This window comes from Nematolebias whitei, chromosome 1, assembly GCF_014905685.2.
Source record: "Nematolebias whitei isolate Nwh7 chromosome 1, NemWhi1, whole genome shotgun sequence".
NCBI classification, from domain to species: domain Eukaryota; kingdom Metazoa; phylum Chordata; class Actinopteri; order Cyprinodontiformes; family Rivulidae; genus Nematolebias; species Nematolebias whitei.
Window position 1 is genome coordinate 10897662 of NC_056498.1, and position 16570 is coordinate 10914231.

General features: G+C 39.8%; 1 protein-coding gene across 1 annotated transcript in view; it reads right to left on the reverse strand.

Annotated features, from left to right (window-relative positions):
* Positions 1–5466: 5466 nt before the first annotated feature.
* LOC119408301 (ependymin) overlaps positions 5467–16570 on the reverse strand; it is an 11841-nt gene continuing 737 nt past the window's right edge. The window contains exons 5-7 of the mRNA XM_037675102.1: positions 16427–16570; positions 16183–16270; positions 5467–5803 (exon numbers count right to left, since the gene is read on the reverse strand). The exon at positions 16427–16570 is cut by the window's right edge and continues 1 nt beyond it. Coding sequence (XP_037531030.1) covers positions 5674–5803; positions 16183–16270; positions 16427–16570 — 362 coding nt within the window. The 3' untranslated portion in view covers positions 5467–5673. The remainder of the gene's footprint in view (positions 5804–16182; positions 16271–16426) is intronic.

Sequence of the window (16570 nt, forward strand, 5' to 3'; positions counted from 1 at the left end):
ATGTGTCTACATGCTGCAAGGAAGGCCATCCTCAAGTTCTGGATGTCACAGGAAACCACACATTGAGTGACTGGTGTAAGGAACTCCAGAGAATACTCCCACTGGAAAAACTGACCTGTACCCTACGGGATAACAGCGAGGGATTTGTTAAGATATGGAAACCACTCTTGGACAGACTAGATCCCAGCACAGGCCTCAACTTTACAATTACATAGGGGATGACATGGTGCCTCATTTAGTTTTTTTATTTTTACTTTTATTTATTTTTTCTGTTGGTCTTTTTGGTTATTGTAGAACCTGCTGCATGTCAACCTGTTCTATTGAAATTGTTCATGTTGTGAGGGGAAAAAAAGTAGAAAAGTCAGGGTTTCTCTATATATGCTATAACTAATAAATGTGTATGTATTTGCTATGAGAACCTCAATAAATAGATCTTATAAAAATGTCAGGTAAATCTGATCATATCTGAAATACCTTCCTGTGAACCCATAAGATGGACTGTTTGAGTTTAAACAGATCCACTGTACCACTCTCTACCACTTGGTGCTAGGATCGAACTAAACTCTCATGGTTATAAATTTATGAGGATAACAGAGAGGAGTCGCTGTCCTTCTTCAAAGGAATTTCCTTCGCAGTAAACATCCACGGTCCCAGGACCCAGTTGCAAATGGAGGGGCTTAGTCCTAGTAAGAGTAGTTTGTCCATCAGGGTTTGGGGGATCATGGTAATGAAGGCAGACGTGAAGTCCATAAAGAGCACACAGACGTAGGAGTCCTTCTGTTCCAGGTGGGTGAGATCAGTGTGGACCAGAGCCGTATAGAGATAAATTTGCAACACTCCCATAGACTTTTATAGAAAGAATGGAATGTGGAAGTCACGTGGGTCATGCAGCCGCAAATAGTTCCAAACAGCAGCGGTTCCAGCATTGAACGTAGTTCATTCTCAGTATTTCGGACGTGTTTTCTCTGGTAAGTTAATGAAATACAACACTTTTTTTGCCATTATGAAGTGTTAGCTGATTGTTCTGTACCACAATTTATCAACATTAATACTTCATGTCACCAGTGGCTCAATGAGACTACCTGTATAAATAAAGGCTAAATGAAAAAAAGTTTTAGTTAATTAAACATGTTAACTTGTTAGTTGTGTTTTAACTGCAGCTAGCTCATTGCCAATATGACAGGTTTAAACGGGTCTATTCATCAATCTATCTAATTCAGCATTTTAAAATATCCCTTGCAGCTTAAATTTTGAACGTTGATAATTTTCTAAGTTTAGTGGCAATTCCAGTTACTGAACTATCTCAACTAAAAAATATTTAGCCTTTTTTCTGCAAGATTGCCGTGGTTAATTTAGTTCAAGTTATAGATCCTTCTTAAAAGACACAGTATAAATAGGGATATCATCATTAAAGAAAAACGTGATAGTGGACTTGAGTACCAGTAATTTTTAAAAATGTTTTCCAGGTGAACGACTTCAGTGAACTGCTGAAGGAGTAGGATACCATGCTCTCCTTCCAGAGTGTCATCATTTTGCTTAATTGAACTTGTCAGTAAGTCAGGCTCATTCCCAGTGAGAATTGGACTCCGCCAAGGTTGTCCTTTGTCACCGATTCTGTTAATAACTTTTATGGACAGAATTTCTAGGTGCAGCCAAGGTGTTGAGGGGATCCATTTTGGTGGCCTTAGGATTACTTCTCAGTTTTTTGCAGATGATATGGTCCTATTGGCTTCATCAAGTCGTGATCTACAGCTTTTGCTGGAGCGGTTTGCAGCCGAGTGTGACACGGCCGGGATGAGGATCAGTTCCTCCAAGTCTGAGACCATGGTCTTGAGTCGGAAAAGGGTAGAGTGCCCTCTCCAGGTCGGGGAGGAGGTCCTGCCCCAGGTGGAGGAGTTCAAGTATCTCGGTGTCTTGTTCACAAATGAGGGAAAAATGGAGCATGAGATGGATAGGCGGATAGGTGCAGCGTCGGCAGTGAAGCAGGCGCTGTACCGGTCTGTTGTGGTGAAGAGAGAGCTGAGTCAAAAGGCGAAGCTCTCAATTTACCGGTCTATCTACGTTCCTACCCTCATCTATGGTCATGAGCTATGGGTTGTGACCGAAAGAACGAGATCACGGATACAGGCGACTGAAATGAGTTTTCTCCGCAGGGTGTCTGGGTTGTCCCTTAGAGATAGGGTGAGAAGCTCGGTCATCCGGGAGGGACTCAGAGTAGAGCTGCTACTTCTCCACATTGAGAGGAGCCAGTTGAGGTGGCTCTGACATCTGGTTAGGATGCCTCCCGGATGCCTCCCTGGTGAGGTATTCTGGACATGTCCCACCGGGAGGAGACCCAGAGGAAGACCCAGGACACGCTGGAGGGACTATGTTTCTCGGCTGGCCTGGGAACGCCTTGGGATTTCCCTGGAGGAGCTGGCTCAAGTGGCTGGGGAGAGGGAAGTCTGGGCCTCCCTACTTAAGCTGCTACTCCCATGACCTGACCCCGGATAAGCGGAAGAAAATGGATGGATGGATGGATGAACTTGAGCATCCATCACAGATGTTGGAATGTTTGATAACTTTATTTACTACGTATCCTGTAAGATGGTACAGAATGCAGGTTTTGCTGTTGGTGAAATCAGGAGTACCTATGTTTCCAATCAGCTATTCCACACTCAGGCCAGGACTGAAATGTCTCCGTAATGTCCAGGAACTCTGCCAGATAACTATCATCCTCCTGATAGCTTCCAGATTTGACTGTCGTAGAAATTGCCCACCTGAGATTGATCTCAGTGCCTTTTGAATACAAGGACGACCAGAGACGAATCCAGAGTCCTGAAATGATGACAAGATGTTTATTCAGTTGGGTTCCTCTGAAAAGTCCATGGAAATTCCTCAGAAGGAGGGGAGGTAGGGGTTGAGCATCAGGTTTACAAAATTTTCCAAGCAAGTTGAGATAAGATGGCCTGTCAAGGCCAATCAAGGAGCCAAATTCAGATAAAAACTATTGTTTTGGGGACAGGCAGAACTTTAATGACATCTACCTTGAGTCTGTGTCGGTCCACTCGCTTCCACAATGTCCAAAATGACCATACCAATGGAACGTGCCTGAGAATAATCTCTGAGATCTGATCCATTCTGCCAAAAGTCTGGGTGCTCGAGGCACAAACCAATCAATCATATAAGGCAGGCAGCCTGACCAGGTCCAGATTTGCTGCCGACGACTTACTTGTTTGTTGATAGACCAGGAACCAGCTGAATCCAAAAAGCAGAAACCAGTTATCATAAATCTAATTATAAATGTGTCCTTAAAATCCACAAATGACAGCAGAGATAGACATGCCATCAAGTCTTCAAAGTCAATGAGATATCCAGCTGCGTGCATGCCAACAGGGCAAATCAGATCGCCTAAAGCCTGTCTTCTCTTTAAATAAATATCAAGGGACCAACTGACCAAATCCAAGTCCATAGTTATGATTTGGAAGATTTGTAGTAGAGAGGCTTTAAAGCACTTTCACAGACAGGACAGAGCAAAAGCAAAGCGGAGAGGGAGAGGAGGAGACGTCCGCCCTTGAGAAGAGCAAGTGTTGAATGAAGAATAGCTTTATAATAGGTGTTACTCTGTTTTTTAAAGTGTGTAACGTTATAAAACACTGTTAACATGGCTGTGTTGATCATTGTATTGCAGAGACATTTTTTTCTAACAAATATGTGTTTGCAGTCTCATTTCCCTCTAAAATTTAATGATAAATGTCCCTGCCATGTCTAAAAATACTTTGATAAAATACATAGTCAGTGAAATAATCAGTAATCTGTTAAGTAATCAGTTCGTCAGTGCTCAATAATTACAGAAAGTTGCCGGGCAAAGTAAGAAAAGTTGATTTTTGTGTTATGTCGTGCCAGTAGCCTCTCAAACTGACTGACAGTGATGAGCTGTTTGGAACTATTGAGAACTGCATGAACCATGTGACCACATAGCAGCTAGTTAAGAGTGTCACAACTCTCTCTCTATGGCACTGGTGTGGATCACAGAGGAGATGGCATCCTCTGTTGAATGATTCTGATGGTATGTGTACTGGTGAGGGTCCTCATTGATGTTGATGTTTGTTTTGATGTGGGTCATGACCAGTTTTTCTAAGCATTTAGCGACTATCGGGGTGAGGGCCACTGGCCGGTAGTCATTCAGACCAGTCACTGTAGAGCTCTTTGGGACTGGGATGATGGTGGCGGTCTTCAGGCAGGTGGGAACTGTTGCCAGGGTAAGTGAGGAGTAAAGGTCCATACACACCAGCCCTGTTTAGTCCGCTTTAATCGAACTCTAGCCCGTTTTCCTAGGAAGTCCGGTTAGTTTGGGGAGGTGTGAACGCGCCATCGAACTCTGTCACGGAACAAAAAGGCGAACTCTGGCCCGGGCTAAAACCTAGGTCTCGGTCCAGTAGAAGAAAACTCCAGCGCGGTTCGAGTACAGTGTGAATGCAAGCAGACTGGGCCCCGCTCCACAAGCAAGAAGTGGACTACAGTGCAGGGCAAACAAACATACATTTTTCTTACCTCATATGGAGCAGTAAACTATACATTCTTTTTTTCATCATTCTCTGTCAGCGAGGTTACCAAACTGTTAAAATAAATGGACACTAGAAAATTTGCAGGCCCTGAAAACCTCGCTCCTTACTTTTTAAGTCTAGCTGCACAAATTATAGCAGAACAGTGTCGTACATTTTCAATATGTCAATACAACATAATATTATCTCAGATGTTTGGAAAACAGCTTTTGTACTGCCATTATTGAAGGGAGGAGACCCCAGTGTTTTGAACAATTATCTACCATTCTCCAAACTCTTTATTTTAGCTAAGGTTTTAGAAAAACTGATAAATACTCAGGTCAAGAAGTATTTGGACTCTTAATATTTTATCTTCTTTCCAATTTGGCTTCAGGAAACAACATAGCATAATGACTACTTTGATAAAGGTTTTTAATGATGTTGTTGAAGTTTTGGACGCTAAGGATAACTGTGCTGCACTTTACTTAGACCTATCCAAAGACTTTGATACTGTAGATCATGACATCGTATGCCATAAGCTCTCAGATATTGGCTTCTCGGATCACACTGTTGGCTGTGGCAGCCATCTTGAATTGGGTTGGTTGGCTCCAAAAGCTAATGAGTAGCAAATGGACATCCAGTAGATACTTCCTGAAGATTTCATTAAAATATGTGCTCTGACTTAGAAAATATTGTGTTAAGAGACAGAACTGACGCTAAATAATTTGTGGCAAATATTCAACCAAAGATTGAGTGTGATTATTTAGTGCTCAGAATATGTGTTGTGGATTAGCTACAACTACACTAAACCTTTGGTCACTATCTGTAAAATTAACTGTAAATTTACTAACAAACAAAAATAGTATTGCCCGCCACTGAAAGGCAAATGGAGGCCATAAAAATAGATTTTCATAGTTGTAGAGCAAGTCAAATAAAGAAAACATCAATTTATCAATGCTTTATTTTATAATTTGCACACCAGGAGAAAAATCAACACCCAATGATTCATAAGTTAGATTTAACTGATTTGCTGGAGAGTGACATATTTCTTCCACTTTCAGCTCATTTAGAGACTCATTTTCACCAAGGAAAGCTCCTAAGAATGGAAAATTGCACATTTGTGTACATTGTACCACAATCCTGAAAGCCTTTAAAACAAACTGAAGAAGCTGATCAGAGCCTCCTCCTCCTCATTCTCCTTCTCCAGTTTGGCACCGTTACAGAAAGGCGGTGGGGTGAAATGCTGAGGGTCTGCGATCCCAACGATGTTGTTGAAGAAGCTAAAAAAAAAATGAAAGAAAAGATGAACAGCTAGCAAAACCAGAGATGATGGAAAATTTACCAATTGTGAAATATGCAGCTTCTTCCTGGTAAGTTTAGATGTATTCTTCTGCTTTCACTAAAATTTTCAACCTTTAACCTGTTCTGCTGTGGGTGAGTTTTATTTTGGAGACTTACACTGCATAACAAAGTATGTCAACATCAGGGAGAAGTTTACGTCTTAATCACAAGATAGATTACATATTCTTTCACTTTAATGACTTTAATGACTGGGATAAATCGACCCCCCTCTGTGATAAATTCAAGGAATGTTGCCTATCTCTCAATCTAACCCAACTGATCGACTCTCCGACTAGACTAAACAAAAACCGTCCTGAAAAGTTCTCCATCTTAGACCTGTTTCTAACAAATATGCCTTACAAATTCCCTGCTTCAGGTGTGTTCGCTAACATTTTGAGTGATCATTGTGTGACAGTGACTCTCAGAGATATTAAACTTCCACCTTCTAAGCCCAGATTAATCAAAAAAAGGAATCTGAATCATTTTTGTGAATAGTCATTCCTCTGGGATCTGTCTCACTTGGACTGACATCGTATTCTATTAATAGATGACGTGAACTCCGCTTGGAACTATTTTCATAATAGTTTCATTTATTTTGTGAACAAACATGCTCCTTTTTGTCAGTTCAGAATAAAGGTACGAGACAGCCCCTGGTTTACTCCAGAGTTAGCTGACCTCCTGCACAGGAGAGATAATCTTTGGGCTGCAGCGAGAAAGTCTGACTCAGACACTGATTGAGTTTTCGACAGATGAGGAATAAATGCACAACTGCTGTCAAAGCAGCAAAATGTAACTATTTTTTTTTATCTCAGACCTCCAAAAATCTAAATGACCCTAACAGATTCTGGAAAACCATCAAATCTCTTTCAGGCACCCCCCAATCATCTGACCTCACATCACAACTTCTAGTTAACTCTGTTTCTGTGTCAAATAAGCTCGAGATCATGAACTGTTTCAACAAACATTTTGTTGCTTCTAGTTCTTTATTTGACACAGTTACTAATGGAAAATCAGCCACTTCACTTAATAACCAAACTTCTACAAATCAAATCCCTCCTACAAGTCAATCCTCAGTTAATCACACCTTCTCTTTTTCTCCATTCTCAGTCAGTGAGGTTAATAAACTGTTAAAAGATCTTGATCCTAAAAAATCTGCAGGTCCAGATGAACTTCCACCTTATTTCTTAAGGCTGGCTGCTCATATTATCACAGTCCCCGTGACCCACATCTTCAATTTCTCCATAAGCCAAAACTCCATTCCAAGTGCTTGAAAAACAGCCTTTGTTCTTCCTTTACTGAAGGGAGGTGACCCCACTTCACTGAACAACTATCGACCAATCTCTAAACTCTGCATTTTAGCCAAGGTTCTAGAAATAAACTCATAAACTCTCAGAAATTGGTTTCTCTGAACACACCATTGGTTGGTTCTCTAACTACCTCTCAGACCAGAGGCAATGTGTTCAACATAATGGTACTTGCTCCAGTTATTTAACAGTCAACAATGGTGTACCACAAGGCTCAGTCTTAGGACCCACCCTCTTTACAATCTACATACATTATGTAGGTAAATACATCCCTAATGCATCCATACATTTATGTGCTGATGACAGTTGTTTATTGTCAAACTTAAACAGTTGATAAGGCTTTCCAGCTTTTGAAATCTGCATTCAACACCATCCAGACAGATTTGTTCCGCCTCAAACTTGTCCTAAATGCCAACAAAACCAAAGGGATGCTTTTTTCCCAAAAAGGAAGTTGGTCCCAGCAGTTCTTCTTCTGATCTCATCCTCAAATGGTGTCCCCATTGAGTTTGTTGATTCCTATAAATATTTGGGTAACTTGGTCGACTCGCATCTCTCTTTTAAGCTACATGTGGAAAACTTGGTAAAGAAAGTGAAAGTTAAACTGGGTTTCTTTTTCAGAAACAGATCCTGTCTAACCCTGAATGCTAGGAAACACCTTGTATCTGTGACTTTCCTTCCCTTCATTGATTACGGTGACATTATTTACATGAACGCTCCTACAAGAACCCTGCAGATGTTGGATGCTGTCTATCACGGTGCACTAAGATTCATAACGTACCCACCACTGCACCCTGTATTCACTGGTTAACTGGACATCATTAACTTCATGCAGACTCTCTCACTGGTACATTTTCATCTTTAAATCACTTCTTGGTCTGCTGCCTTCATACATATCCTCCTTCATGTCTCTGCGTGAGTGCAGCTACAGCATGCGCTCTCAGGTCGTTATTACCTGCAGTGTTCCCTCAGTGCGAACTGAACTAGGCAAAAGGGCCTTCTCCTACTCCGCTCCTGTTTCCTGGAATATCTTACAAAAAGATCAGAAGCTCTCGACTTTGACTTCTAAGTGGCTTTAAGAATCTGTTGGACACCTGGCAGGGACCAATGCAGACATGTTCCTGTTTTTAGTTTACAACATTCGCCTTAGAATCTAGCTGTTTTTTGTTACTTTTCTTTTCTTTTTTTAGCCATCCTATTTGTTAAAAATAAATAAAATAAAATTGTATGACTTTTTGTAACTGTCTATTGTTGTCGCTGTTGTTCATTGTTTTCATCATTCTTTGTTGAAATCAGGTCTCTCTTGTAAATGAGTCCTCGAGGCTCAATGGGATTTACTAAATAAAGGTCTAAATAAAGGTTGAATGAATGAATGAAAAATGACTTAAACTGACCCAATAAAAGGATACTTTATTTTAATCTGAAGGGTTTATGTATCAGGGCATAGTAATAAAATACTTTTTTACAAAGTCCTAAATAAAATAAATACAACTACACATGATATATTACACCAGCCCCTGAATTAATTTAGATTATCGTGTTTTCCAGCATATAATTTGCAGTTTTTTTGCATAATTGACATGCCCTGCGACTTATAGGCCGAAGCGACGTATTTATGGATTTTTCCCCCCATACTTATAAACACATTTTTGCCTGCGATATGACCGTTTTCATTCATTCTGAAAAAAAAAAAAAAAAAAAAAGAGCAGTACCACTTTCAGCCACTTGATGGGAGAAGAGTACTAAAAATTGAACAGTACCATTTTCAGCCATTAGATGGCAGCAGAGTAGTAGTAGCAGTAAGGCATGTCGTTGTAACATGTAATATAGATAGAGCCAAAAACAACTGGACTTTATTTATTATACTTTATACTCTATTGTTTTTTTCTTGAACTTTTTTGAGTTTACCATGTCCTGGATGACTGAGAATCTTCACCAGCTATTAATGACAAAATCGGTCTGCCATGCAACCCCACTTTAGTTCTGCTCGGTGCTTGGAAGAAGTTAAACCAGCTGCACCGCCCCGGCGAAATACAGCCAATTTGACCATTAAAGCGCATTTATTAAGCAAATGTTCAATTGAGGCACACCTTTGCTATAATTTTGAGCAAACAATTATTTTAGGTGCTTTTCTTGTTAAATTTCGAAGAAACAAGAAGCTTTCCTTCTTCCTAATTTCCTACCTCTGCACTCTCCCAGACAACCGAGGCAGCAAAACTATTTTAGAAATGCAGCTGATGTGATCATTAAAGTGCATTTTTTAAGGAATAGTTAAACTGAGACACACCTTTGCTATAATTTTGAACAAACAAATAATTGTTTTTAGGTGGCTATACTTCCGCGTATCGGCTTTTGAAATGCAACTGATTTGACCATCAAAGTGCATTTATTAAGCAAACGTTAGACTGAAACACACATTTACTATAATTTTGAGCAAACAAAAAATTGTTTTTAGGTGTTTTATCTTGTTAAATTTTAAAGAAATGCGAAGGCTCATCCCTCTGCACATGCCCGCCGCTTCCGCAAATCGGCTTTTGAAATACAGCTGATTTAACCATGAAAGTACATTTATTAAGCAAAAGGTAGACTGAGACATACCTTTACTATAATTTTGAGCAAACAAATACAGCGGTGTCGCATAATAGATGTGACGTATACGGGGAAGCAACATATTTATGGATTTTTCCACTTTATTAGACAAATATGGACTGATGCAACTTATAGGACGGTGCGACGTGTCCGCCAGAAAATACGGTACATTTCCCCCTCCCCCTCCTCCCCCTTCTCTACAATGGTGATGGGTAAATTCCTGAATTAATTTGGATTACCGGTACATTTTTCCCCCTCCCCCTCCTATAAAATGACAATGGGTAAATTCTTCAGCAGCTTGTTGTTGCTGATAATTATGTGGCAGTACGGGCTTATTCGTCCACCTTTTTTCCCACCTGCTGCTGTCCAGCTTTGAATCAGCTGTGCCAACATCTCCACCCCTCTCTGCAATGACATGGTGTGCAGCTGTACCGCTGTACTGATTCATCTGGGCTACACCAACCGGGTTAAAACTGGGCCCAAGGTGAACCAATCCTACTGGCTTGTGAGCTCCAATGCCCTGCGGTTCAGTGCTCCTTTTGTCCCCTTATATGCATCATTTTAGAACAGACCATCCATTATGGACATTCTGGATGGTCAAACCATGTTGGTGCATCTGAACTTGTTTGTCCATGCCAAATTCACTGCTACCTGGTTCTAAATAACCACATTTTTATAAGCACATATCATCATAACATGTCTATGAGGACCAATATCATAAACTTCAACAATTATACTACTGCCACAAAGAACTCTCAGAAATGTCAGATTGTAATGCTTTTATTTCTGGCTGGTATTCAACCCAATCCTGGTCCATTCACCTCATGTACTACTACATCAGATCTTAAAAACATGTCAGGTTTACACATTGTGCATATTAAAGCTTGTAACCGCCTTCCTTAAATAGATAATAATAAAGTGCTATTGGTTGTCATCATTGTATATTCCCATACAAAGATAAAACTGGCTCTCTGCATTTAACCCATCGCACCTGGGATACACCCATGTGGAGCAGTGGGCAACTATGCAAGCGCCTGTGGAGCAATTCTGGATTAGGTGTCCTGCTCAGAGACACCATGGGATGTGCAACAACCGGGGATTGAACCCAGGACCTTCGGGTCCCGAGTCGGCTGCCCTGCCCCTACACTATCTCGGTGTACCCTAGTGAGATACGGTGAGGATTTGGGCTTCTTCTACTGGTGCTGATATTATTGTTATTTCTGAGTCTTGGTTAACTAAATCCAGGCAGCACGGTGGCGCAACTGGTAGAGCTGCTGCCTTTCAGTGAGCAGGTCCCTGGTTCAAATCCCGGACCAGGGGGCCTTTCTGGGTGGAGTTTGCATGTTCACTCTGTGCATGTGTGGGTTTTCTCCAGGTACTCCGATTTCTTCCCACAAACCAAAAACATGCATGTTAGGCTGATTGGTAACTCTAAATTGTCCCTAGGTGTGAGTGACAGAGTGAATGGTTGTTTGTCTCGTTTGTCTCTATGTGGCCCTGTGATAGACTGCAGACCTGTCCATGGTGTACCCCGCCCCTCGCACAGTAATTGTTGGACATGGGCACCGGCGACTCCCATGACCCAAAATGGAATAAGCGGGTAAAGAAAATGGATGGATGGTTCAGATCGTCCCAGAAAAGGAGGAGGTGTAAAAATATACATCAGATCTAACAAAACTGGTATTTACAAAATCAGTGCCTAAACAATTTGAAATCTTGACCTTACACATTGAATTGTCTGCTGGACAATTATTATTTGTTGTTGGCTGCTATAGACCTCCTACCGCCACATCTGAAAGCCTGTTGACTTTAATGAAGCTCTTATCTAATTTGCATCCCAATGAAATGGTTCTGGTAGATTTTAATTTAGATTGGCTCTCTCATGTGTCTGAGGAATTTTAAAGAATTTTGTTTGTCTTCAAATTCTAGTTCAATTCAATTCAGTTTATTTTTATAGTGCCATATCACAACAAAGTTGTCTCAGGGCACTTTACAGGAACGTTCACATACATAGAAAGGCCAGTTTGTAAGGTTCTCTATCTAAAGAAGCCAGCAGACTCATTGAATCTTCACTTCATCACAGTCTCCTATCCTGAGCAAGCATACTGGCAAAAGTGGAAAGGAAAAAATTTATTTTAAAAGGAAGAAACCTCCAGCAGAACCAGGCTCAAGCGGCCATCTGCTTTGACCGGCAGGGTTAGTCAAATAATTGATAGTCTCACTTGGCCTAAACCAAAGTGCCCTGCCATATCATCTCTCCTGGATCTTATCATCACATAAATACACTGGGTTTGGTGTTTTTACAAATGATCTAAGTGACCATTGTGTAATTGCTACTATTAGAAATACAAAAATGCCTTGTTTAAAACCTAGAACAATTCTAAAACGAAATAAGAAATATTTTTGTGAACAAACATTTATTTGGGATCTGTTCTACTTTGACTGGCATTGCATATCATTAAATGATGATGTGAACCTTGCTTGGAACTACAAAGTATTTTTATAATAGTTTCATTCATTTTGTAAATAAACACGCTCCACTTCGCGAGCTCAGAGTAAAGGGTTGGGATAGCCCCTGGTTTACTTCTGAGTTAGCTGACCTCTTGCACAGGAGGGACCAGCTTTGGGAAACAGCAAGACAGACTTGTTTGGACACCCATTGGTTGCATTTTTGTCAGTTACGGAATTGCTGTACAGCTTCCATTAAAGCAGAAAAATGAAAATACCATTTATCTCAGACCACCAAAAATCTAAAAGATCCTAAGAGCTTCTGGAAAACTATTAAATCTTTTGATGGCAGCATTCTGACCTGCCACCACAATTATTTGTTGACTCTGCTCCTGTGTCAGATAAGCACAATATTATTTCAACAAACATTTTGTAGCCTCCAGTTCCTTGTTTAATACAGTTTCTAAAGGTAAATCATCTACTCCACCAAAAAGTCAAACCTCAATAAACTATACATTTTCTTTTTCACCGTTCTCTGTAAGTGAGATTACCAAACTTTTAAAAGATCTGGATACTAGAAAATCTGAAGGCCCTGACAACCTCCCTCCTTACTTTTAAGTCTAGCTGCACAAATTATAGCAGAACCATGTCATATATTTTCAATCTGTCTATACAACACAATAGTGTCCCAGATGCTTGGAAAACAGCTTTTGTGCTGCCATTATTGAAAGGAGGAGACCCCAGTATTTTGAACAATTATCGACCAATCTCCAAATTCTGTATTTTAGTTAAAGTTTTAGAAAAATTGATAAATAGTCAAGTCAAGAAGTATTTGGACTTTTAATATTTTATCTTCTCTAAAAATCTGGTTAAACTACATAGCAAAATGACTGCTTCCCTAAAGGTTTTCAATGATGTTGTTGAAGCTTTGGAGTTAGTAGATTCTTACAAATACTTGGGAATTTTGGTCAATGCACATCTCTCTTTTAAACCACATATCGAAAACTTGATAAAGAAACAGAAATTAAAACGGTTTCTTTTTCAGAAATAGATCTTGCTTAACTCTGAATGCCAGAAAACACCTTGTAAACCCTACCTTCCTACCGGCCATTGATTATGGTGACATTATTTACATGAATGCCCCCGCCAGCTCCTTGCAGATGTTGGATGCTGTCTACCATGGCGCGCTAAGATTCATAACTGGTTGTAATTACCGTACCCATCACTGCACTCTGTACTCCTTGGTCAGTTGGTCATCATTATCTACACATATGCTCTCAAACTGGTTCATTTTCATCTATAAATCCTTCCTCGGTCTGCTACCTTCTTATGTCTCCTCCCACATGTCATGCTGTCAGTGCAATTACAACATGCACTTTCAGGCCATCATTACCTGCAGCGTTCCCTCAGTGCGGACTGAACTGGGCAAAAAAGCCTTTTCCTACTCAGTTCCTGCAACCTGGAACACCTTGCAACAAGAACTGAAGTTGTCCACCTTGATTTTTTTAAGGAGTTTCAAACATTTGATAATGTCAATAGAAAAATCTAAGCAAATGTGTTTTTATTTGAGTATTTCATCCTGTTTTACGGCACCCTGATTTATTGTTTTGTACACTACTCTTATTTCTGCATTTTTACTGTAGTTTATTGTTGTCATTGTCTACGGTTTTGTTGTCTGTACTTTATATGTTCTGTCTGGAACAGGTCCCTCTTGTAAATGAGTTCCTGTGGTTCAATAAAGCTAGCCTGTAAAAATAAAGGTTGAATTAAAAAAAAGCATGTCAAACTCAAAGCCTGAGGACCAATTATGTTACTTGTTAATATCTTGTCTGGTTCCCAAGGTAAAATATTAAACATTAAATATTTTTATTGCTTCTGTAGTTTGAATTTTTCCATAATCTTTTATTTTGTTGCTGACAACCTGTCTGTGAATGTCGAATAAGACCAATGAAACTCTTGAGGAACCTGAAGAAGTCTTTCGGATGAAAGACGAAACATTTCTACATTTTTTTGTTGTTTTGCTTTGTTTTGTTTTTTTGAATGTCCAGAGGACCAGACTTAAATTTTTAGATTTTTCTACCTGGATTATTGAGCATGCATCAGGATATCTTGAGGGACCTGCAACCAAGATGTCGGGTATCTGACTGGAGTTCATGTATTGACTTGAATTGGCCCTTGGTATGAAATAACTTTTCAAATTTAAGTTAAGTTATAAAAAGATATACGTTTAAGTTATAAGTTTAAGTTATTTTTTTCATTCAACATTTATTTATAGAGGTTAGTCCCATTGAGCTTAAATAAGTTTTCAATTTTGGTCTCCTCATTATTACACTATTGTTTTTTGTCTGAGACAATCTCAGCCCAAACACTGAGGTACTTTATAAAGTATGAAGTTCACTCTTACTGCTTCCTTACAAAGTTAAGAGTAACTGAGCATCAGTAAGTGTGAGCTCCTACAGAGAATAAGGTTTGTTGATCCTCTGCAGCATTCTGGTGTCTCGATGCAATGTCAAGACAGAAAGACATAAGCAATGACCTTAGATAAACAGCTGTCCATCAATCAGGGAAGGATTAAAAGTAGTGATGGTCAAAGGAAGCTGTTCTTAAGGACTGAAGCTTGCTTAGAAAAAGTTTCTACTCTAAGCTTTTCAATACTGTCTTCTTTAGTGCCATCCTGTGGCCAAAGGTATAAAGAGCATCTTGACATGAACCGCTTCCTTGTGGATGACCAACTGAAAGAGTTGACAGCTTTTGTTTAATATCCTGAGACACTTCTCTCTGATATTGGACTGCCATTGAGGTGCTTTTGTTGAAGAAAAGTATTCTCTCTGCTTATACAAAAGGAGCCACGTTCGACAACAGGAGATTTTTAACCATTTTTTAACTTAGGACATATTTTATGAACATTGTTTTTTTTTTTGCTGGTGAAAGAATAAAGTTAGTTACTTGATGAATAAATATGTTAAAACATGGAGCATGTCATGATGCCCCTTTACTTGTGACTTCTTGACAATAGTAAACATATTTTTTCATATTTTTTCAAATTCAATCACATCTAATTCCCAACACAGTTTGGAGTGAAGTGTTTGCGGCAGATTTTCTGCATCTATGACTTTTTGTATTGAACCAGTTTGTGTCTTGCTGCTGCTCAATAATCCAATAGATAAATCTAACAAGGTTAAGTCTGAGGAGCTGCAACAAACTCAGTCTTGTAAACTGCACATTCTCAAAGTGGATCAACCAGTTTTCTGTTGACACCAAAAACCAGTTGTTTTTGCATGTGAACAACTATTTTTGAGTGTAGTTTTGTGAGCTTCAGAGACACTGTGTTGTTTTTTTCAATACATGCCCCAAACCTTCAGTTTTAAACAGGCCATCACTACATAAAAGTAATTTCCATACTATTTGGAGTCCATAGTTTTATAGAGAAAGCACAAACACATCATAGCAGCTGTCAGCACAGTGAGGAAGGCTTGTGGTTTGGGCTCATTACATTCATATGTCACCATAGACCCCTTTATAGATCAAATGGTACTAAGAAACAAATCAGTTTGACAGCTGAAGCTTGGATCAAACTAGATCACGATCCAATGGAACATCAGTCTCAAACACAAGAAACAATTTAGGGTTAGTGGTTCTACAAGCTGCTGAACCATAGCACAAAGGCAGTTTTTTATGCTCCTCTTCTGTATTTTGGTTTAGTTCCTGTTTTATAGCTGATCTAATGGTTTACCATACCAGATGTTGTTCAAAAGGAGGACCTAGTACAGAAACTAGATCCATTTTTAGTTTTGGATTGGAAAGAAAGCATTGTTTTCATGACTATAACCCCTGTTTATTCCATCAGTGACAAGAAAACCAAAGAGATTATGTTAGGCCATCTAAGTAGATACATTAGCACTCTGTCACTAAGATGACTGGTGTGGATATGGTGTGCTGTATGCACAGTGTAATGGTGTATTCTAAAAGGCATGACTAACCTGGTCGCGACCCATGCACTGTCATCGGTATTAAATAGTGAGCTGATGGGGATACAACCAATCTCAGTGACGGTGGTCAAGTACGTTGCTGCAGAAACAGACGTAGATCACATGTCAGAGGACTTCACAGCTGGTCAAACTCGCTCCACAAGTGCAGCGATTGTGTAACAATCAAGCAAAGTCATGTTAGACATCACACCATGTGATTTGATTATTTTTATTCTTTCACTTCTTTCTCCCGTACCTGTTGAGTTCCCCAGGTTCAGCTCTCCAGCCCAAGTGTTGACCCGGAGCCCCTGTCCAATGCCGACGGAGCTGCCGAGCACAGCTTGACCTATAAAAGTTGAGTTCTTTGGGATCATCAGAGGGTGGAAGTGTATTCCCAGAC